Source organism: Erpetoichthys calabaricus, chromosome 14, assembly GCF_900747795.2.
Source record: "Erpetoichthys calabaricus chromosome 14, fErpCal1.3, whole genome shotgun sequence".
In the NCBI taxonomy this organism is placed as follows: domain Eukaryota; kingdom Metazoa; phylum Chordata; class Cladistia; order Polypteriformes; family Polypteridae; genus Erpetoichthys; species Erpetoichthys calabaricus.
This window is the reverse complement of record NC_041407.2, coordinates 15386613-15410466: the sequence shown is the minus strand read 5'-3', so window position 1 is coordinate 15410466 and position 23854 is coordinate 15386613. Positions and strand designations below refer to the sequence as shown.

General features: G+C 40.9%; 2 protein-coding genes across 12 annotated transcripts in view; one reads left to right on the top strand and one right to left on the bottom strand.

Annotated features, from left to right (window-relative positions):
• The window catches only part of aatkb (apoptosis-associated tyrosine kinase b), a 770376-nt gene that overhangs the window by 113716 nt on the left and 632806 nt on the right, over nucleotides 1-23854 (top strand). For 4 of the 5 annotated variants that reach the window (XM_028820098.2, XM_051936533.1, XM_051936534.1 and 1 more), the window contains 4 exons: nucleotides 177-3753; nucleotides 4111-4252; nucleotides 5706-5939; nucleotides 11694-12686. In XM_028820098.2, coding sequence (XP_028675931.2) covers nucleotides 177-3753; nucleotides 4111-4252; nucleotides 5706-5939; nucleotides 11694-11722 — 3982 coding nt within the window. In that variant the 3' untranslated portion in view covers nucleotides 11723-12686. The remainder of the gene's footprint in view (nucleotides 1-176; nucleotides 3754-4110; nucleotides 4253-5705; nucleotides 5940-11693; nucleotides 12687-23854) is intronic. The other variant, XM_051936532.1, reaches the window with a different exon arrangement.
• baiap2b (BAR/IMD domain containing adaptor protein 2b) overlaps nucleotides 16804-23854 on the bottom strand; it is a 94452-nt gene continuing 87401 nt past the window's right edge. For 5 of the 7 annotated variants that reach the window (XM_028820082.2, XM_028820090.2, XM_028820088.2 and 2 more), the window contains one exon: nucleotides 16804-20758. In XM_028820082.2, the coding sequence (XP_028675915.1) occupies nucleotides 20689-20758 (70 nt within the window). In that variant the 3' untranslated portion in view covers nucleotides 16804-20688. Of the gene's footprint in view, nucleotides 20759-22527; nucleotides 22576-23854 lie in introns of all 7 variants that reach the window. The other 2 variants (XM_051936545.1, XM_051936547.1) reach the window with 1 other exon arrangement.

Genomic DNA, 23854 nt, shown 5'->3' with positions numbered 1-23854 from the left:
CAGAATAGGCTCCTGCTTACCCAACGCTGAATTGAGTTGAACTCGTACGAGAATGTTTTATTCTCCATTTTATACTGCATGTGTGCATCTTTGTGCTGATCTGTTAAGCTTTCGTAAATGATAAAGTGTTGAGTAAAGTAAGATTAATTGATATACTTCTATTCTCATGACGTCAGGTATGAAGTAATGCAGTTCTGTTGGCTGCAGCCAGACCAAAGGCCTACTGCAGAGGAAGTCCATCTTCTGCTCAGCTATCTGTGTGCAAAGGGGGCAAGTGAAGCAGAAGAGGAATTTGAAAAGCGATGGAATTCTCTGCGTCCCAACAGTAGTAATAGTGCCACTCACACCAGAAATGCATCTGCAGTTGATTTGCCTTCATCTTCCTCATCCTCCTTTCCCTTGCTGGAACAGTTTTCAGGGGGAGACAGCTTCCATGCAGAGGCAGGAGATGATATTCTTACAGTCACAGAAACCAGTCATGGCCTCAACTTTGAGTACAAGTGGGAGCAAGCCCATTCTGAGCAGCATTACCATTCATCTTCTACCAGTGGTACCTTGGGACATGGTAATCCACATTACCAGGATATCTATTATCCCCCTGGTAGTGGTGTTAAAGGTAGCGCCAGCCTTACACTTGGAGTTTCCCCATCTTATTACGACTCAAAACATTCCATGCCTCACACACCTGATGTGGTTCCAGTGCTTAGTACACATAGTCCTTCGGTCAGCAGTGAGTACTACATTCGCATTGAAGAATCCAATGAATGTAATATTGATCTTGATTACACTATGTGCTCCTACAGCCCCGAATTTGAAGGCAGTAACAGTAGTTTTATGGGCTGTGATGGTGGCATTGGAGACTGTGAAAGCTGTCCTGCTGACATTCCATCTAGCTCTTTCTGGCCTGGGGAGTCTCACAAAACCAATACATATGATTCCGACAATAGTCCAACCATTTCCTTAACAATGGAGCCACTGCTTGGTCAACTATCAACTACTAGTCCTTTAGAGCCCTGGGAGAGTGGAGAGTATTATTCCTACAAAGACAGAGAAAGAGATCAGAGTTATTACTATGAGAGATCCTCATCAGATGGAGCAGATGCATATCTTCTGGAAGATAATTCGGAACCCCATATAGAAAGTTGGGGATCGAGAAGCCTGCGTCAAGCACTAGGGGAATTAGAGGATCCGTTGGGAGCTTCACCATCATTTAGTGTTCCACGGCAGATCTACAGTGACCACTATGATGAACGAAGAGATCTAACACTTACTAAGAGGGCAGCTGGAGAGTGCTACTATGACATGATAGGATCACTTAGGGAGACTTTATCAAGCTCAAACTCCGTTTCCATGAACACAGATGGAGGTGACACCAGACAGTTCTTGGATTCAAGGCAAAGTGGTTTTGATGAGAGAGTAGGTTTTAGCGAAGACGATACTTTTACTCGCGCTAAATGCTGGTCGTCCAACAGCTCTGCCAATAACAATAGCCTAAATTTTGCAAAGTGCTCCGGACAAGATGTTTATGAAGGCTATGCAGAATTTCATTTCATGACACCATCTAATGAGCTCACAGAGCCCTGGCGAGGATGTGACATTAAAGAAAATCTTTCATTTCCCTGCTCCAGTTCTTTTTCCTATCTAACGACAGCACAAACTGATCATTCGAGCATATCTATGAATAATGAACATAAACAGTTTCCATTCGATGGGTGCAACAGTTGTCTCCAGCTTTCTCCTAGAATAGAGGAGGACGTATCACCCTCTGTACGAAAGCACCCTGAATTTTTGGATCCACTTTTGGGGGCAGTTGTCAAGAGCTATACACTAACTGATTATAAAAAACTGAAGGAAAATGTGGGGCTCCAAAATGAAAATAACATAAATTCACCCCCTGCTCACTTGGGTCTAGAAAACATGCTAAAAAATGGGGTAAATAGTAATTTGCTTGCCATGCAAAATGGGGAGAGCCCCGTGGATGAAACAAAACAGCCTGTTGATCCAGGTCTTGTTGGAGATTCCTGTGAAACCGATGGGAAGACTGAAGACAATGCTTCCAAAGAACTGAAACAGGCAAACAGTATCAAGTCTCCTTTATCAGAGGAATCCCTGAATGAAACATCACTTCACACCAATACAGAAATGCCCTCAGAATCCAGTAAAACCACTGACAGTGGACTGGAGAAGGACAACTCTAGTGTAAGCCTAGACGAGAATGACAAATACAGTGATGACATTACGGATGTCACTTCGGGTATCTTTACAGATTTTCCAGATACAGTTGACGCCACACCAGCATTTAAGTCTCTGCAGAAACAAGTTGGAACACCTGATTCCATGGAGTCTTTAGATATGCCTTCCATCTGCTCTGGTGAAGTTTTTAGTCCAACCAATTTCCACTCTACCAGCCAGCCTAAAGCACTGGATAGTGGCTATGACACAGAGAACAACGAGTCCCCAGAGTTTGTTCTCAAAGAACCTCATGAGCCCCGTGACTCTGAGAGTTTTACACAGCCCTTGGGGAAGTCTGCTGTGAGTGGAGAAATAGGATATGAGGATACAGGAAATGGAGCTGGAATAAATTCAGTAATGCTTTTGTCATCATGTTGCACTCCAGAGATAGAGTTGAGAGGGCTGACTGATAAGAATCCATACAGAGACTCGGCTTATTTCTCAGATTATGATAATGAAAGTGAAAAATGCTGTCAAGAGCCAGGGGATGTGTTCCAAGAGAAATTGTCCAACCATATGAAAACTGCAGGCACAGAAAAGGAGGAGAGTTTCGCTGTTCTAGAAATGGGGGACAGCAGTCTAGCTGTGGAAGGAAAAGACATGGAATCACAGCAGAACCAAATAAATAAGAAGGAACTAGAGCAAGGAAATAATTCTGAGCAAACCTTAAATGATCAGACACATGATACAGAAGCAAATAGTGGAAGTGTGACTGAAATTACTACAGTTAATGATGGCATAGAAGCAGAATTGATTATTGTTCCTTCTCTAAGTCTTTCTCAGTCTACTTCAAAAGATGTCACGTGTTTAACAAAGGAATTGTCATCTGATGAAGTTTTGGCAAAGGATATAGAAATCCTGGTAGAAAAGCCTGAATCCACTAGTAAGTTTATTCCTGAGGTAAATCCTGGTTCACTTGATGAAGCACTTTCTAGTTCTGAGAAGGCTACTGTCGAGAGTTTTGGCACTGAATGTCAAGAAGCAGCTGAAGACAAAAATGAGTTATCTGACCACAATGAAAAGAAAACCGAAAAAGACCAAAGAACGTGCAATGGAGAAGCAACCTCTTGTGAACTCCAAAAGGTGGATACAACTCCACACACGTCTTTGGAGTCGTTTAGTGATCCAGAATTGGCAGCAAAAGAAGATCTAACGCTTGAGCACCCCAAAGAGAGCTTGGTGAGACATTCAGTCCGTTCTCCACCACCAGATCATTTGCGGATGGAGACTAGGGTTTCACCAGCAGATGGTGAGGAGGCTGATGAGGAGGATGGTGACTCTGATGACAGCGAAGAATCAGATGAGGAACTCTGTTGTTACAACATCCAGGAACAAAGTGAGGAGAGTGAAGAGGAGTTTCCTACAGTGCCTGTTGTGATCAGTGACAGCAGTGATGCCCAGAATTTGCGCAGTCTCCTCAAAATGCCCACCTTGCTCTCCGAGTCACTATGTGAGGAACTCGATCGCAAGAAGAAAGCAGTGTCTTTTTTTGATGATGTCACAGTCTACCTCTTTGATCAGGTTAGCATGTGCGCCTTACTTGTACTAATTGTATAGCAGCTACAGAGGGGTTTTTATACATCTTTTCAGAAACGTTTACTGTAAACAGGAAACATGCAAGTTAGAAAGGTTAATTATGTTTAGGTCAAAACAGCTAAGTTTAGGATCATTGTGCTTATTCCTCGAGCAGCTGACCCTCCTTACGAAAAATTCATGTTTATTTGAATTTCATACTATAGACTTCATGCTTCGGTAGGTATTTGTAATGACTTTTGTAAATTTGACATCATTGTTTAGGCTTGATGAGGATGTCTGTTAACTTTGTCTCAACTGATAACCAACTTTTTACTGCCACTAACTCTGATGTTTTTTTCTCAGGAGAGTCCGACACGGGAGTTAGGAGAGCAAAGCTTTCCTCAGGGTGCAGAGGCTAGTGGCCACTGCTCTGGGACTGGCATAAGTTCTCAAGATCGAATCACTGCTTCTGACGACTCCTCTGATGGCAATATCTCAGAAGAGAGTAAGTTAGGAAATGGACACTTTTAGTGACCTTTATTGTAAGCCTAGTCACAAAACATTTCCTAATTTGTCAGGGATGTTCCAAAAAGAAGTTATACAAATGTATCAGTTTTGGGTATCGGTTCACGTTTTCTTTTTTAGATAGATAGATAGATAGATAGATGAGAAAGACGCTGTATAGGGTGGTCCAGATCTAATTATGCAGCTTTTAATGCAATGCAGGAAAACAATGCAAGACAAAAGAATTGTTTGAATTATCTTGTAATAAACGAATGCAGGGCAGGTGCTGCCATCTATCGGCAACAAAAAGAATTTTTTGTGAATTCTCTATGTAATAAACTTAATAAGTTAATCGATAGAATACTGCATTATTCACTTACTCAAATAGCAACACATAAATAAACAGTGCAAACTAATATAAAAACAAAGTGCAGACTATTACATACATGCAGGACTCAGAACTATAAACACAATATAATAAAAATGCTTTATTACTATAAAGAAATATTATCCCTGTTCCGATTTGCCAGTTATAAATGGAAAGGGGCAATGTTTTACAGTCTTAGCACGCTGGCAGTGACTAAAGGCACTCGAGAACAACACGTCGTAGAGACAGTGGACTGTATTAGTCATAATAGCCTTTATTTTTTGCCATCATCCTATTTTCTGCAAGTCCAGGACTGGACGTCCTAGTTAGTCTGTTCAGGCGTTTGACAAACCATGAGCTTGTGATACTTCCTAGGCAAAGCAAAGCAAAGCACAGGACAGCAGAATAGCCATTGTGGATATCCTTAGAAGGTTTTCACATGTAATAAAGGATTTAAGTCTCCTCAGAAAGAACAACCTGCTGCAGTGCGGTGCTTTTCTCTCCCCTTTCTGGCACACAAAAAGCAAGCACTCTGAGAGAAGTGCCTCACTGCTGGAAGAGAAGTCCAGTTTTTGAAAAATAGATTTAGGTCATTGGCCCTGTGCAGTAGTCTCCTTTCCATAACTGGATCCTCCACGAAGACAGACCCAAAACACTGAAGCAAATCCAGAAAAGAATGGCCCAAAAAGGAAACACCGAGGGCTATGAAATGGCCAAGTCAAAGCTCAGACCAGGCAGTACATGAAAGAACGTCCTCAAACATACAGAGCTGGAGTTTTGTAAGAAGGAAAGGGTTAATTTTTCCATGTTGTTGTGTAAAAAGCATAAAATTTACAAGTAAGGCCTACAAGAGGTTATTACTGCTGAAGGAGACGACACAATTGTGAAGTGCAGTATTGTCAGAGCCGTAGTGTTTTATTTAATGCATCCTCTCGGTTTAGTTTTAAAAGTGAGAGTTGTTCTTCACTTTGGACATATCAGCCAGGTCAGTAAATATTTTAATACCTTCATCTTAATGAACTGGATTATTTACTTGAAAGTATATGGTTGATTTTTCCAGAAAATACTATTTTTGGTGTTTATACAGGTGGTGGGTTTGAGTGGGATGATGACTTTCCACTGATGCCTGTCAAGTCTTCAGTGATAGCATCTTTGGGTCCTGTCAACACTGAGCCTTCCCTCAGCTCTGGTTCGTCCACGGTGCCCTGTGAGACAAAGCTCGGACCAGTAACAAACTATTCTCGTTTCACAGTTTCAACACCCACAGCCTCTCGATTCTCAATTACGCATGTGTCAGACTCGGACATCGACTCTGTGGGAGGTGAGCATGAGAAAATGTACATACATTACTGTAAAACTGAAAGAAAGTTCTGTTGATTCTTTCAGCGTGATTGTCCCCTTATTTGATAGTTTTCAGAAAAATTCTGATGCCTGGTTTTATGCCTTTTGCTTTTTTCAGTCTAACACTCCTTTTACTTAAAATGGCCTTCAGTAGCTCCATTAACCTAGATAAAGTTGGGTACACAGCGGTGGGCTGGCGCCCTGCCCGGGATTGGTTCCTGCCTTGTGCCCTGTGTTGGCTGGGATTGTCTCCACCAGACCCCCGTGACCCTGTGTTAGGATATAGCGGGTTGGAAAATGGATGGATGGAAGTTGGGTACCATATATACTCGTGTATAAGTGAAACCCCAGAAAAATCGATTATAAATTAATCAGACCCCGACTTATACGCCCGTTCAAAAATGCGACACTTAATTTTTTTTTTTTTATTATTATTACATCTTCTGGCCTCCTCCAGTCTCTCATCAGTTTCTCAGACACATCGTATTTTGTTGTAGCAGCGTGGTTACCAATTTCTTTCACCACTTTAACGACTTTTAATTTAAAACCAGCTTCATATTTCTTCCTATTAAATGCTCCATCGTAGATAAGGGATGCTCTTATGATAAAGGTGTATGAGAGTGTGAGGTACAAAAAACACAAATCAGTGCAAACGTCACTTCGGAATAGTTTGGGTATTACTGTGTGGTCACGTAGGCACGTGTGCTCTCAGGTGGGCCTTAGCATAGCATAATCTCTTGGACCAACAGGGTGAGTTTTCCACATTCAATTTTTAGAAACGACATTATAAAATATCAGAAATTATAAGATAAAATTAAGCCCCGACTAATACGCAGGAGAACTTAACTGTATACCCGAGTATATACGGTAGTATTTGAACCATGAAATGACGCAATGCTAGAATGTTACTGGTGTTGCACAAATCATAATATAAATAATTAATTGAGAGGGAATATTTTGTTCAACACTGAGCAACGGTAATCAGTCAGGGTGACCAACTGAACTAATTAGTAGCGACAGAGAAAAACGAGTTCAGTACTGGTGACGTCCGCAGTGTATCGATGGTACAAGTATCTGTTCTGGTCCAAATCCTTTTTGTTTATGATGTTTCCTGCACTTCTTGTAGCAGGTTTTGTATTTATTTAATGTTTTCTTAGGTGCCGAGTGAAATTCTGTTATTTACGTGTACTTGGGCTTGTGACGATGCGGGTTCGGCTCCATGCTCCCATCTGCTGTTCGGGAGCCCTTGAACCCATCACCGTCGGTAATGTTACCGATGAGCTAGACAGTGAGGCAATAACAGTGGAGCAAGGGGATGGTACAAAAGTGCTTTTATTAAAAACAATCAACAAAACAAAAAGAAACAAGTGTTCAAAATAAAGTGCAGTGGTTCCCAAAAGTCTTCATTAAATAAATAATCCATTAAAAGACGATGAGGTTAAAAAACGTTGCTGGAATCAGTCCTTTAAAACAATTACCCAAGCCCGGTGCTTCTTTTACACTACTCTCCCGTTTGGGCCCCGCAGCAGGCGAGACAGACGCTCTCTCTGCAGCTGACCTTCTTTCAATCACACAGGTCTGGAGGCCTCCCGATCCCCAGCTTCGGTCGCACTCTCATCCCAGACCGGGACTTAGCTCCTCTCCAATGGCCAGGACTCCCATGCTGGAGATTACATGCCTAAGTCTCCCGACTCCCGCTGTCTTCCACGGCGAGTCACCTTTCTCACTAGTCACTCCCGCTCTTCTCCAAATTCTCAGCGGGAGCGACCACAATCAACTACCTTAGGTGTTAGCTAAACTCCTCGCTAGGGCCCACAGTCCAGCTGCACTCGAGCCTGCTCTCGCTCGTTTGTCTTTGCGCTCTCTGTCTCTCACCGGCTTTCTCCTTACTTCCTTCCAGCAACCTCCGTCTCTTTCTCTTTCTGTTCATCTTATTTTCCTCTTCCTTCCCCGACTCACACTTCTATATGTGTCGAGAGGGCATAGCAGCTGCGACAAATTAGCAGCCCCAGGAACAATCACGGATGTGGGCAGTCTCTCACCTGTGCACTTCGGTGACAAATGCCCACACCGCAGATCACCCTGAGACCCGCTACAGCCACAACCACCACCACGCCCCCTCGCTAAGCCACGAGCGTGGTGATTATTTATTTTAAAAACTGACCTTTGCTCAGAGCTGTGGACCCGCTATATCACAGGGCTTGTTTTTTTTTTTTTTTGTCTGATATTTTTGTCCCATGAGGCCATTATTGTCGTGTATTGGGCACCACAGTTTTCCTAGTACTTTTGGTATGGTTGCTATAGAGCTGTTAGTCGTGGCTATGCAGGAGTGCACTGCGTGTAATGTCACCATAGCATTGGTTTAAAAGTCTGCAGTATACACTTCTAAACTGTCCCGATCTCTAAATACTGACTGTATGCGTTGATTTTTTGACTGTTTTAGGATTTTGATTATTGAGTTGCAAGAAAAGACCTTACTCAAAATACAGTTAGGTCCATAAATATTTGGACAGAGACCACTTTTTTCTAATTTTGGTTCTGTACATTACCACAATGAATTTTAAATGAAACAACTCCGATGCAGTTGAAGTGCAGACTTTCAGCTTTAATTCAGTGGGGTGAACAAAACGGTAGCATAAAAATGTGAGGCAACTAAAGCATTTTTTGAACACAATCCCTTCATTTCAGGGGCTCAAAAGTAATCGGACAATTGACTCAAAGGCTATTTCATGGGCAGGTGTGGTCAAGTCTGTCGTTATGTCATTATCAATGAAGCAGATAAAAGGCCTGGAGTTGATTTGAGGTGTGGTGCTTGCATGTGGAAGATTTTGCTGTGAACAGACAACATGCGGTCAAAGGAGCTCTCCATGCAGGTGACAGAAGCCATCCTTAAGCTGCGAAAACAGAAAAAACCCATCTGAGAAATTGCTACAATATTACGAGTGGCAAAATCTACAGTTTGGTACATCCTGAGAAAGAAAGCAAGCACTGGTGAACTCAGCAACGCAAAAAGACCTGGACGTCCAAGAAAGACAACAGTGGTGGATGATCGCAGAATCATTTCCATGGTGAAGAGAAACCCCTTCACAACAGCCAACCAAGTGAACAACACTCTCCAGGGGGTCGGCGTATCGATATCCAAGTCTACCATAAAGAGAAGACTGCATGAAAGTAAATACAGAGGGTGCACTGCAAGGTGCAAGCCACTCATAAGCCTCAAGAATAGAAAGGCTAGATTGGACTTTGCTAAAGAACATCTAAAAAAGTCAGCACAGTTCTGGAAAAACATTCTTTGGACAGATGAAACCAAGATCAACCTCTACCAGAATGATGGCAAGAAAAAAGTATGGAGAAGGTGTGGAACAGCTCATTATCCAAAGCATAGCACATCATCTGTAAAACACGGTGGAGGGAGGCAGTGTGATGGCTTGGGCGTACATGGCTGCCAGTGGCACTGGGACACTAGTGTTTATTGATGATGTGACACAGGACAGAAGCAGCCGAATGAATTCTGAGGTGTTCAGAGACATACTGTCTGCTCAAATCCAGCTAAATACAGCAGTCAAATTGATTCATGATACAGATGGACAATGACCCCAAACATACAGCCAAAGCAACCCAGGAGTTTATTAAAGCAAAGAAGTGGAAAATTCTTGACTGGCCAAGTCAGTCACCTGATCTTAACCCAACTGAGCAGGCATTTCACTTGTTGAAGACTAAACTTCAGACAGAAAGGCCCACAAACAAACAGCAACTGAAAGCCGCTGCAGTAAAGGCCTGGCAGAGCATTAAAAAGGAGGAAACCCAACATCTGGTGATCTCCAGGAGTTCAAGACTTCAGGCTGTCATTGCCAGCAAAGGGTTTTCAACCAAGTATTAGAAATGAACATTTGATTTCCAGTTATTTAATTTGTCCAATTACTTTTGAGCCCCTGAAATGAAGGGATTGTGTTCAAAAACTGCTTTAGTTGCCTCACATTTTTATGCAGTCGTTTTGTTCACCCCACTGAATTAAAGCTGAAAGTCTGCACTTCAACTGCATCGGAGTTGTTTCATTTAAAATTCATTGTGGTAATGTACAGAACCAAAATGAGAAAAAAGTTGTCTCTGTCCAAATATTTATGGACCTAACTGTATGTTTGCATCCCGTTTGAAGGTCCCTTTCAGTAAACTGCCTTTTCTCCAGCATAGGCAGAATAGTATCAGGAGTTTTATCATTGTGTTTGCATATGCTTTAATAACCCACTTTCAAAAACGCCATGTAATTCCTCATTGCAGTTCGAGGAAGCAGGTTAACACAAGCACGTCACAGGATTTTTAGCAGTATTTTAGAACAAAGTAGTGTTCAACTGACCTTGTGTACCTCCAACTTACAGTAAACAAATTAATGTATCTCTAAGAATTTCAAACACACATTTCCACATTTTCAAACCAGCTTAATCCAGTTCTGGAGGGAAGTAGGCCTATTACTACAATAACAACATAGAGGTCAGGAGCGCACATGTAATACGTTTTCTTCCCTCCAAGGGCCCAATGAAGTAGAGTCACTTTTGGCGTTTACAGGATTTGAACCTGCAACCTTCCAATTGCCAGTGCAGGTCCGTAGCCTTCGAGCCACCACTCCGCCCACAGGCAACATAACTGGAAATCAAACTGGGTTCTAACCAAGTGCAATGTGTGGTTGCAACTCTATTCTGTTTGACAGCCTGTAATAAATCAAATAAGTATATAACAATAGCTTGAGAAAAAACTCAATATGATGATTTACCTTTTGAAAATATGTCCACGTGATGTTGTTGTGACATCTTTGTCCCCTGTATAGAGCTCAGTGGTGCTGAGAGAGGCTCTTGCCTCCTGTGTTCCTGAATTGGATTAAGTGAGTTTGAGGAGGCCTTGTCATGACATTCACATATAATATTGTTATACTCAGGGAGAATATTGTGCTGGCAAATCTGCCCACTAACTTATTTTTGTCTTATTTTAGGTCTAGGAGGAGAAAAATGTGATTTTGTAATAATTCCAACTGTAAAATCAGGAATATTATTTCTCAGCAGTAGCTACAGACAAGTGGCATTGCTCTGTGACTGGTAGAGGTCCTCAGGATGGAATTGCTACTCTTCATGACATTTCAGCATTTATTTGATACTAGCTGCATATTACCCATCCAGCCCTGGGAATAGAATGACATTTTAAAAGTTTCATTTAGTGTCTGTTTGCCCTCGGTGTTCATTCTTCACAATATTCTTGGATGTCTCAGTCTGTTTTGGTGGCACTGCCATCCCTCGATGGCATTGATGTGAAGCTGGCTTCTCAGCCTCTGTCATTTTTTAAAGCACACTGCTCTCCTCTTGTCCACTTTTTGACTGCCACCAAAGGTAGCTGGGGCCCCTGTCATGAAAACCTCATTTGTGTTCTTGCGAATGCTCCTGTGTTTGAAGGCGACTCTCAGCATTCCTCCTACGTCTCTCCCTGGTGTCCTTGTGTGTGTCAAGCTCTCTTGCCCAGTGCCTCCTATCCTGATTGCATTTGACTGAGCAACCACATCGAAACTGACCAATCAGACCTCTCTCGTAGGGACCAGCTACCCGCTCTTACGGACATTAGTATTTTTTTTATATAGATTTTATTTATTGCATTTGTTAAAATTAGTCAAGTCTCAAGTTTTAGTAAAACTAATAAAAATAGGAGTTTATGGAAACCAATGTTCAGAGTGCATGTTCTTGTGTCTTTCTAGGAAGCAGTGAAGACGGAGAGAGAGAGTGACCCCCTGCCCAGATGAGTGGACAAGTTTCATTCAAGGCTCCAGTCAACCCACTCTTCAGACTGGCACCTTTTTCATGGGATTATAGGTGGAACTTTCACCCTAGCAATTCCCAAGGCTGTGCCTCATAATGCAAAGGCACATGGACACTTAAAAGCTCTCCCAGCTTTCAGGAATCCAAATTATGGATTAGTATGGATGTACAGAATCGTATCTGTGTAAGGAGGAGAACTTCTGATGCATAATTACAAATCGCAGACATCTTCAAAACAGATTATAACTTTACTTGGGTCAGAACCATTCCATTTGGAAAGGAACTGTCACTTTTAAACTAAGTAGCAGATAATGAAAAGAAGGTGGCTGTGTTTTGGGTGGAGTTTTGAATTGCTCCGGCTTTCAAGCCTTTTTGTCTAGCTGTATATAAGGCTGAGCAGTCACCCTGGGAACTCTTGAGGAGCTGGCCTAGTCCTTCCTGCCTTGCCTTAAAAGTCCAAGTTGTTCTGTAGCTCCTATTATGTAGTCTGACAGAGGATCCCAGCTCACAGGTGCTGTTCTCCGATCATCTTATGGGTATCTTAAGGAATGTGAGATGTGCAGAAGGGACGAGGAATGCATTTGAAATTTTAAGCAGACAAAAATGCATCTCAATTGCAATTGTCATTTTTCCATTTTAAAGAAATTGTTTCTCCATTCTCTAAATTTTTAGGTAAATAAGCTAAGAGAGGAGTAATGAGCTCCACTCAACTGTACTTTAACAGTGAATATGTTGTCTTGTCATTTCTGCACCCTTTTCTCAACCTGTGTTTTAGAATCTGGCATAAACCTTGCAAGATCATTAAAATACGTTATCGCACAGAGGGCCTTCTAACTCAGAATGGAGGAGAAGTAGCAGGAGGTTCAGGTGGAGGACAGTGTGGGAGTGATAGATCCAGGTCTAACGGCAAGGAAAGACTTCACATGAAGGATGTTAAGCTCCTCTGTCCTGTTGAAATCATCCTGACGGCCACATACGTGGACTTTACTGTAATTGGATATTTTTGCAGTACTGTAGATTTTAATTAATACCACCTCCCTGAGGACAGTCTCTTCCATACTTGGTATACTAACACTTTCCGTATCCTTTGTGTTTACCACAGCCTTACTGTATGTCATATACTTTGTGAATGATAATGTAAAACTAACTGATCTCCAAGATGGAGGAAGGTCCTTTGTTCAGTGTGATCTACTGCAAGGAACTCGCTCACCTTTGGTCTTCTCTGCTCATTTGGAATTAGCTGGCTGTTTTTTTTAGCTTTATGTTTTGATTCTCTTGTAATTCTCCTTTGCCACACAAGTGCTGGCTTCTTACACTTCTATATTTTGAAATGGCTTTTAGTAGTTGTATTATTTAAGAGAGAGGCTCGGTAATTTCAGGGATCTTGCATATTTCCACACTCTCAGCATTCCGTCTTTGCTTTCTGCTGAGAGCACAATTGACTCTGTCTCATCAGCTATGGATGTTGAGCTATTGACCTTTTTATACGGTACAACATGAAGGAAAATGTAAGTTTGGATGGATGATTCCATGAGCATAGCTCATTGAGAACAACATTATGGACTTGAGCTGCTGTTCTTACGTTCTTAACCTGTTCTGATCTGTTGTTCTTAACTCACGGAGTTAGAGAGCTAGGAAGTGCGCAGCAGAGGCGACAAGAAACAGCAGTGTAGGTGAGTAAGCCTGTCCTTCATCGCTACTGAAACGCAAACACACTGTATGACTGTTTGACTTACCAGCTCGCTCGTAATTCTCCTAAGCTTTTTTTCCATATACATAGGAGGCAAGTCTTCATAGGTGACAATGAGCAATTGTCATATGGCAAAAGCTCCACATCAACTGCTAACTTGCCAGTTTTGCCAGCACTTCAGATTTTCCTTCATCTCTTCTCCTTTCTGAAGAAACACAAACATTGGTCACCCACTTCCAGGCTAGTTATATTTATATATAAAAATTTATGTATATGTAACGCTTTTTTGGTTAGTAACCAAGAATCTGAAGACCAGGTAACATTCTTACCCACATTTTGCCAGTAAGGAGTCCCTGGACAGCTTAATCCAAGTACAATTACAGTATTTACCTTTCAGTGCAATAAGAATGTGCATTGTTTGAACAATTTCAGTTTCTGTGTTTGGGACTGAACCTGCGGAGTGCCCAGAATGAGCTCATGGAGCCGTTTAGAGGGAGATGCATGTAGTAACTACTTCAAGGGGAAAGAAGTTGCCTGGTTGAAACACAACGTTCATTTTTTTAAATCAGAGATGTTATGCAAAGAAATTAAATGCTGAAAAAGGCAAAGCCACAAGGTGGCACAGCTTGTTAAGGAGAACACGTCACTCTGCTGCGGAGTTTTCGTTCTGATATTTAGATAATGTTTGTAAAGCAAGAGATTTAGCTTTGAAGTTTCTAAGGTTTTCCATGTGGCTGTGTGTTCCGTTCCCGTTTATTAGTAGCCTGTTATGACTGTACAGTGCTTTAGCTGCTAGATAAGGGAAGAATCCATTTTCTTCACATCCCGTCCACCCCATGCTGCCCGGTGGCAGATTTGCAGTACTAATAAGTGTTTTGCTGCAGACAGATTTTGTTTATTTAAAATGTCTCATTTGGAGGTTGCAGTTGTGCTGCAGTCTGTACTATTTTTGTAATGATGAAAAAAAAAAAATATTTAAAAGGTAAATGTTGCCAAAGACATGTAACATATGGTGTGGGCAGCCTTACAGAAGTAATTGTTGGATTCATTGCATTACCGAACACGTATGTCATGATGGAGAGCCTGTTGCTACACGTCAGCCGATGAGAATTTGAGGAAACACAAACTGCTGCTTGTGAGTAAAAGGAAAGTACAACTGTGGAAAATCTCAAGTGGTAAACTGATGCCATAAATAATTCATCCAAGTTGTAAAGGTTAGAGAGGTCAGCCTGGTCGTCTTCACGTTGATATTTAAGTGTGTGGTAGTGACTTGAAGCCTGGCTTTGGCATTCGATTCAGTAATATAATGAAACTGCTGACCGCCTCTTCTCCATTAAAAAATGCTCAGTAACCTCTCATCAGCTGCTCCACTTTTCTTGTATTTTTGTAATCAAATCCTTGAACTCCGAGTGCAGGCCCAGCTCAGATGTACTCAGCCATCAGTCGCCACATTTCAGGGGAGTAGAGGCAGAGGGTCTCATCAACTAAATGTTTTTCCTTCCTGTTTTCTTGCGGTTAAATTATTTTTCCAGACGTAGATGGTAGGCAACAAAAGTGCAGCTGAAAGTTTAAAAAAAAAAAAAAAACCTAAACAACATTTTGATAAAATGTTTTGCTTCAACCAACTTTTTTTTTGGGAAATATGTATTCACTTGGTTCACACAGTTTAGGGGGGAAAAAAAAACAGAAAATGAACTGTATGAATTTCATGTAAGATGTATCATATTTAATTAAAAAATTAATGAATCCAACATTCAACCCGCCAAAGTACCTGTCGTTGCCGGGATTAATAAGCAGGGAAATAACGAACTGAAGTTCTGTTGAGTGGTTTTGGTGTGATCAGCAAACACACACAAAAGACACAAGCTGGTGACAATTTTATCTATGTAGGCTACTTCTCATTTGGCTAAGGATTTATATTTTATTTGAAGTGGGTGTGCGACTTCCAGCCAAGCCACTGAAAGGCAGCTGTGTGCTCCACTGCTCTAATAACATTACGAAGAATTCTTTGAACTAACAAAAATGTGGCTAAAGAATTTAAGTAGGACTTCCTGTAATTTGTGTTCAGAATATAGTAACTTTTACAAAACAAAGAATACATACCTTACCAAAGAACCCATCAGTCTATACAATAGAAACGGCAAAATGGGGAAGACAAAGCTATTCTCTTATTTTCTTCAAAAATGAAAATTTTAGTTTACTTCTAAAACCAAGTAGCAAGTATAGCAGAAAAGAAAACCCGCACCCCTTCAGCATCCTCACCTCTAGGATTTACAGAAGAGCTATGAAAGGGCCAGGTTACCCATTGCAGTGGAAATTGTTAATTCATTGTCAGCGTAACCCAACTGGCTCAGAGGGGTCACTTCCATTGTGTGCCTCAGTCAGCAGGATTAAGGGAGAAGTTGGAGAGAAAACCTTTGCTCTTTCAGATTTGTATCAATAATCAGGATGAGGAGGACGGGGCCTTGTCATCGCTAATTTGTTTGTTTGTTTGGAAGCAGCTGCTTGGATTTGTAACTGTCAGTGCTTAGCAAATCTTACAACTTTTTGATTGATGATAAAAGCACGTCTACAACTAAGAGCTGGCCCAGAACGTCTGCCATAAGATGCAACGTTGAAGAAAGCCTGGGATATTTAGAACTGGAAGAAGTGGCTGCTTTCAGGTAAATACTCTGTTTTGTATCATAGGAGTTTTTCACAGTAGTGTAACCCCTTCTGCTTTTGCGAAGATTCTTTTAAGCATTACAGCATATCTTTGAAAATGTAGTACACATGTTAAGAGCAACTCGAGCAATTTTTTGAGACTAAGATTTAAATGGCCAAATTAGCAGAGTTTTGGTGCCTTTATAATGCAGAAACAAGAAGTATCATCATGGGGTGGAAGAGGAGAATTTAAGCATTTTGATTATTTTAGTGTAAGGGGGTGACAGCAGCCCCATCATAGGACACTCTATTCTGGGGGTGTGTATTTCTTGTACTAGGTGGTCATGTAGACAGGTATCCTGTAGTAAAGGGGGGCCGTTCTCCACTTACAGTAACACCATATGTCAAACAGCGTTTATACAGTATATACATTTTTTAAATTCACTTCTGATTTGGGGGGTTTGTGGTCCTGCATTGACTAGGTTGATATGGATATTAGAGAGGTGTAACAAAGCAATCAAGAAAGTCCTGCCAAAATTAAATTGTGCCGTTGAGGGTGCGAGACAACGCTGTGTGCGATCGGCTCCCAAAGAAGAAACTTCAAGGTTACAGCTTCATTTTAACAGCTTCTTTCTTGTCCCGTTTTACGAAGGCTTTGTATCCTTAACACTGAAATCAGCAAAAGAGTCATTATTAAAAACAAAAACACCAACATGCACTGAAAATATATTTATTAATGTTGAGCAGTGTAGGAGCATTAAAATGACTGCTATTAAAGACCATTACACCCAACAGTCATATCTTTGATCACAAAAGCATACAAATAGTGCATTGGAAGTAATTCAGAAGCAGTTAGAAATGACTTTTCCTTTTTTAAACAAGATAAAAACAAGAATTGAAAATGAAGGCACAATGATCGAGTGCGGCAGCGTACTTCTACTGATGCATTGTGTTTAGCCACAGTATTGGCACAGTCGGTCAGGGGGCCGAGAAGAAAATGGCAGCTAACTTCCGATTCACATTCTAACTCAAAACAAGGCTGTGCTGCCCGTGAGTCCCTGTCCACCACACTCTGCTGCTGCAGTTTACAAGACCACAACGCTGCCTTCCTGTGTCCAGATTTAAAAAACAACAAAACACACAAACTGAGGGGAGCATAAGAGCGGCTCTTGTGAGATGCAACACCTCGAGCTTGAAAGCGATGATCAGATCAGGCTGCACTTTCTAGGCAGAGCCCCGTTAGATGCTTGTGTGTTGCTTGCTGTGTGAACAACTAACTGTACATGAAAGTGTAACAAATGAAACTTATTTTAAAAACATCCCAGGGAAGAAAATCAGTATTGGTTTTTATTTCTCTGGTCATTCTATAAAGGTGGTTATTGTTAAAAGAAGAAAATGTCAAAATGATTGCACTGCATGTCAAATGTATATGCAAACATAACGTGGAGGGAGAGTCCTGTGCAATTCAGTGTCCCTAATCAATAGATGGCACAGTGTAGCTGGCACCTCCAGGGTTACTGTGTGGAGTACCGAATGGTCCGATTTCTTAGGAACTGCTCATTCATTCTCTTGGACTGTGCAACGTCCGTAACTGGGACTACACTCAGGACCATCAACATACCGCCATTAAAAGGAGGCATTGAGTTACTAACAACCATCTCCTCTTCACAAACCAGTTGACATAAACCTAAAGGTTACAAAGGCCATCCCTGGCATCCAGTCTGACACTGGGCACACTGACTCATGTATTTTAGAACATTTGACATGCACACAATTATTTAGTGAGAAGAAAAGTCAGACAGACACCAGAAGAACTTGTGCCCTCCATATGGGCTGTCTGGCCGTAATTTAAGCCTGGTCTCCAGCTTCTATGTTCTAAATGCCTCTTTAAGGCACTCCTCTCCGACTTAAAGAAACACTTGTGGTGCCCATACAGAGGTAACACCACGTTACAGGACACACAAAAAAAGTATTTCATGTACAGTAGCTCAAGAGAGAAAAGGAACCACAAGATGTCCTTTTCTTATACGTAAATGCTTTTTCATAAATTATTAATTCCTTACACAACGTATTCACTAGCATTTGTCTCAAATACACTAAACCTCAAACTAAGGCTTGAAGGGGATTGCAAAAGTCCACACACACACACTTTAAAGGATCTGAGGGGACACATTTGCCAGTTGCTTCATGGTATATTAGATGTTTGGGCAAACACAAACGATGAAACCTACTGGAGTGCAAAAATGAATAAAGCAGCAGTCTGATTTGTACAAGCCCAGCACATCAACTGCTGTAGCTCCTGTTAAACATCAGTACTTCTAAGCAGCTCAGAAACAGCTCCATGTTTTTAAACATACTGTATGTGAAAACATGACAGTTACCGGTTGTTTGAAACAAAGACCTTTGCAGTTAACGTAAATGACAGCATACTACACGCGATACAGTACTACACTTTGATAATTTAAAAATTGCAAAGTGCAGTTTGTTCCAGTTACCTTTGTTGGGCCACCACTTCTGTTAGAGTCTAGCAGCACCAGCACATTAATACAAAATACCTTTAATTAAATCACTATTAGGTTACACACACTGCAGTAGAACAGGACATTTCACAAAGACACGCAGGTGCCTGACTCAACCCTGGCAATGAGCTCAATTAGTCCATTAGTCCTGCTAACCACGTCCAGATTTTAGGAGGACAACCAAAGCCACACTCCTCCAAAAAAAAAGCTTGAATATTAGCAGGCTTAATTAAAAAAAAAAGAACACACACTAAGCCATATTAGAAGCTTATCTAAAACAAATTTTAAATATGCATGCAAGTTAAACACCATTACAACCAAATACAGTAAATTTGACTACATACAGTATATAGTACAATACATATAAAAAGCACAGGGAGATTAATATTTTAATAAAAATAAACCTAAATTGTTTATATGGAATCCTTTTGGCTCGAGGTACTAAAGAAACTTCCTAAATCTGTAAAAAAGCAGTTAGGCAAAGGGACTTGGCAAGTAAATGTAAATGTAATGTCCTTGCTGACCTGCCAGGTGGAGTTCCTACTTTGTGTAACTGAGGCGTAAGGCAAGTTTAGCAAATTCATCAAATGCTTCTCAGAAGAGGCGGAGGACTGCTGAACACATTAGAGTCTTCTGACAACAGCTGCCCTCAAACCAGGCCTGTTTACTTTAACTCCGATGTGCTGGCTTTCTAAACGGACATCTGCAGTGTAATTACGAATACCTACACACTTTAATATGCCTAAATGAAAAACAGCCACATAACCAGTCATCACGTGATCTGTACCCAGAGTTCTATTAACTATATATACTTTGGTACCACTCGGTGCTCCTTAAGTTATTAATAATATAAATGTCACAGTAATACTATAAAAAAACAACTGCACTACAAACTCCCCGTGCTAATTTTAAAAAGTGCTTCGTCATCACAACCTCAGGGTTTGGATCTATAAAGCCCCACTTATTTCTTAATTGCTCTTCTCAAGTAAACAAGATTCCAGATTTTAAACGTCTCGTATATTTGTTTACTAGTAATTTCCTATAGAATTATTATGGGGCATTTAAAGACAAAACAGTGGAATTATCCACACCCAATACAGAAGGGTAACACTGAAAATTGTTGCCCACATTGTTTTGTGGCTTTTCACTTGTTATGTCTTAAGCACTCCTGTCCAGCCAGACCAAGGATGGCAGAAGTAAAGAAAGGTGGCCATCAAGGCATAAATTATAAAGGGCTGTCGATCTGATGCCAATGTACTTTAAAATGGCTTACACCTTTTCTTGACAGAAGACACCAAGAATATTTAAATAATTGCCATTCTTCTGATCCTAGTGCTTTAAATTCTGCCATATCACAAAAATGCTGTTACACCAAAGTACAGTTGTAGTTTCCTAGTGATCCAACCAAAAACTCCTCAAATTATAATGTGTAAAAAAATATTACTCCAAAGATTAACCAAAAATATGAATGTAACTCGTTTCTTTTAAATATTCAGTAATCCTCTTTCCATCATACTCTACAATATTTAAAGCTACTGTACAACACTGTGGCTCCATGAAGGCTGCTTTAAGGCTTCTGTCTGTGTTCCTAGATGGCTACATGCTTGCTTTTAACGCAATACAAGAGCGACACTAATGTGCTCAGCAAAAGAGAATCCACTGAAATTGACTTTGGTTCAGCGTCAGCCTCGCAGTTCAGGCAGTGATGTGAAGCGAGGCTAAAGGAATCTCAACCCAGCTGGAGGGCAGCGTGAAGTTATCCCTCAGAACACCAAAATAAAACCCTGTGTGCAGCTACCAAAGGGATCAGCTGCTCACCAAAAGCTTAGGGTTTTTTATTTATTTATTTTTTTTAAACATAAAAAGCAGGACTCCAGTGGCATTTTAAGAACCACCTTCATATTCTGCTAAAAAGATTTGCTCAGTCACAGAATCTTGCCTCTGACCCGTAAGAGAATGAAGGGAGAAGATGAGTGAAATGTTGGGGTGGAGATGGAAGGTCTCCTTTGTCCTCTCCTGGTCAGTATCCAGCAGCAGAGCAAGATCAGCCTCCACTCAAGAATGTACAGCTTATAAGCAAAGCTAGTGGATGATCGGCGCTGACCTGTCATCTGTGATGGTAGGCTTCAATCTCACATTTGAAAATGGATTCCTGGGAAGAGAAAGAAAAATGCAAAGCAAAAAAGAAAAGAAAAAAAAAAAACAAAACACAAAACACACACATTAGTGCAAGCCAAACAGGAAAGATGAATGGGGCAGCTGCTTCCACTTGCTGGGAGAGAATTCAGCTCCTTTAACTGCTCCCAGTATATAGAGAACTACAGGTGGAAAATGATGGATGACAAACACTTAAATAAGATATTTTACATGCTAATGATTCATAAGATAGTGGAAAAAAAAAAAATCAAGTTGACCAGTGAAGTTAGATGTAAAAACAAAAGAAGCAAATGAATACGCAACACACAACATCATGTACTGTAGTCTGCTGCTCCAAATGGCACACACATTTATGAATGTCATGTTTACAGAACATGAAGCAAGCGCCAAATTTGGTGAATGGTATTAGATAATGTAATGTTTTGATAGTTAATGTGTAAAAGGTTCAAACAAAGAAGTTTCCAAATACCTTTGGCTTGGCTGGCTATGCCAAAAAGTGTATTCTGACTCTTATTGGATTGAGGACCACTACAAGGAAAAAACACATTCAGTGCATCTTCAAGGTTCACTTCAGGGAGACCCTCGCCATCTTGGCTAAGTGGAGTTTCCAGTAAAGATTCTGGAAGTGTTCATTAACCCTGCTACACATGAACCTTTCAAAATGACAAGCTGGATGCAAAACTCGTTTACCTTTCACAGACTATTTAAAAATGTACAAATGTCTGCTTATATTGTCGACATAAATAGACTTAAAAATGGTTTAGATAACCCCCCAAAAAATCTTAAAAATCAGACATTGCAAAGAAAGTGGAGTGAAACTTTAAAAATGTTCTGCAGGTGTTAACTTTAAGTTAATGAAAAACAGTTGATTTCGTTTAAAACAGCAGACATGAAGAGGTGGTGTGGCAGTTTTTGACAAGCTAGACAGGAGATCTGCAGTTAGAAGCGATGGCTACGAGTGTCCAGCACCACACAAGTACAAGTGAGACCCAGTTAGCATTCGGAGTGCCAAGCTGTGGTCCTCACAATGAAATCAGGAGCAAACCTACAGCTTAGGGACTGAAGTTCAGTTCAGTTTGCTTGTGAAAAGTTGGCCATATTAAAGTTGTGGCTGGTGTACAATTCCTTATCTTCTTCACGATAGCATTGTTGTAATAATTACCAGATAATGGATTGATAACATAAAGTGGAAACAGTTCCTCACTTTTAATACATCAGTTACCAGATTTACAATAGGAGTCTCATTTTACTTCTTTGTAGATTGATGCAGTAACGTAGCCATCTGGAGGCATCTCCGAAACAGAAAAGCAAATCTATTGGTTTAGAAATAGAGCCAGCCATTCATTGATCAAACCATTTCGTCTCATTTCTAAACCGCTCCATTTACATTTATTTAGAAGGTGACCCAGCTATGGTGGTGGAGCACTTATAAAGGCAAGAGATTTTGGGTCACAAGTATTTGTAACCCCATAAGTCATTTATAAAAGCCAACACATAGCACTCAAGACATTTTAGGAATTTAGGAGCAAATCACCCAGACACTTGACGCATGCTAGCCCACAAGGTTTTCCTGTGTGTAAAAACAGCAGCAATTGCCCAAGGGAGACAGAAGAACATGAGAAACCAAATGCACAGAAAAATGCAGTGTAAGCAAGACAGCCCATGCAGTATGGATAAGAAGTGGATCAGTGTCCCTGGCAAGAGTCCACCATGACGATGACAATGATTAGTCAACCGCACAACCATGTAAGACTGTGAACTTACTATAGTCCTAGACAGCAGCTTTAGAACCGGGCCACTTCACTATCTGGACTGTGAAGGGAAAAACAATCAAAAAAACAAATGTGAGTCTGGGTGGGGGAGATGAACCCGTACAGCATAGTTCAGCTATCACCACCATGGAAAGTTTTGCATTTCCTCCCCTTATTTATACAAAACATTGCATCATTAAACAGAATGGTCAACTCCATATTATCACAAGCATTGATGTGCACTTGCTGTGTGCGTTTCTTCATTGCCCCCTACTGCAAGACAAAGTGCTTGGATGATAGAGTGTGTGTGTACATGGCAGGAATGTACCTGACAACTCTTATTTATTACAGGGCCAAGGTGGTTCACGCAAACTGGACCCTCAGGATGAAGCACTCACTGAATGCAAGGCACCACTCTCTCAAATCTTCAGTTTTCCACATGCAATCTGAAAGCAGGGAATGAGCTTTTTAAAGACCGCTATCCAGTGAATTCACATGTAATCGAATCTGCTATTATGTGCAATCTTGAAGTTAATGCCAGCTTGTCTTTACATCACAGCTTGCTGAATGACAGTGGGTGCATCTGCTGATGGTCAATCATTACAGCATAATGGCATTCCCATTAAATAAAAGTGCCAAAGCTAGAAAGCAAACAAAAGTATAAATGAACAATCATTTAACACAGTGACGAGCTTTTGTTTGGTAGTAGATTAAACATCTAGAAGTGGGGATGGTCAATAAATAAATTCCTTGGAGAGAATAATTTTGGCTCCAAACCAAAATTTAGCTGACTAGACTGACTTCACATAACCAGTGCTACGCCCCACAAATGTCACCTAGCAGTTAGTAAAGAAACTTCAAGAGGAAAAAAATTCAACAAAAACACACCCTACGGACTTCTGTACAAGTTGAATGTTGGGAATTTGTATAAATTGCACAAATAGCTTTAGATATTAGAATAACTAGCACAGAAGAGTACCTCGCTCGTCTTACCAGAAGAGACAAAAGGACTGAAGTTGCACTCTGCCCCCATCAGGCCTCATGGCAACCATTAATCTAGAGTCCTCACTACTCCGAGCTGCTGGCCGTTTCACTTTTGCTCTTCTCTCTGGGTATTCTATGCACTTTTCAGAAGGTTTTCCTTTGTCCACTGCTTCAAACCATAACATATAGTGAGCTGACCAACCAAAAGCAAGCGTATAGCATGGGTTTTTAATGTTGAGAAAGCTCAAAAAATCTGAAAAGTGCAAGCATGTAGCAGGGCAACTACCATGTTTATGTGATTTGACCAAGGCATGGATTTATGCCTACCCAATGACATTTTAATAGAACAGAAACCT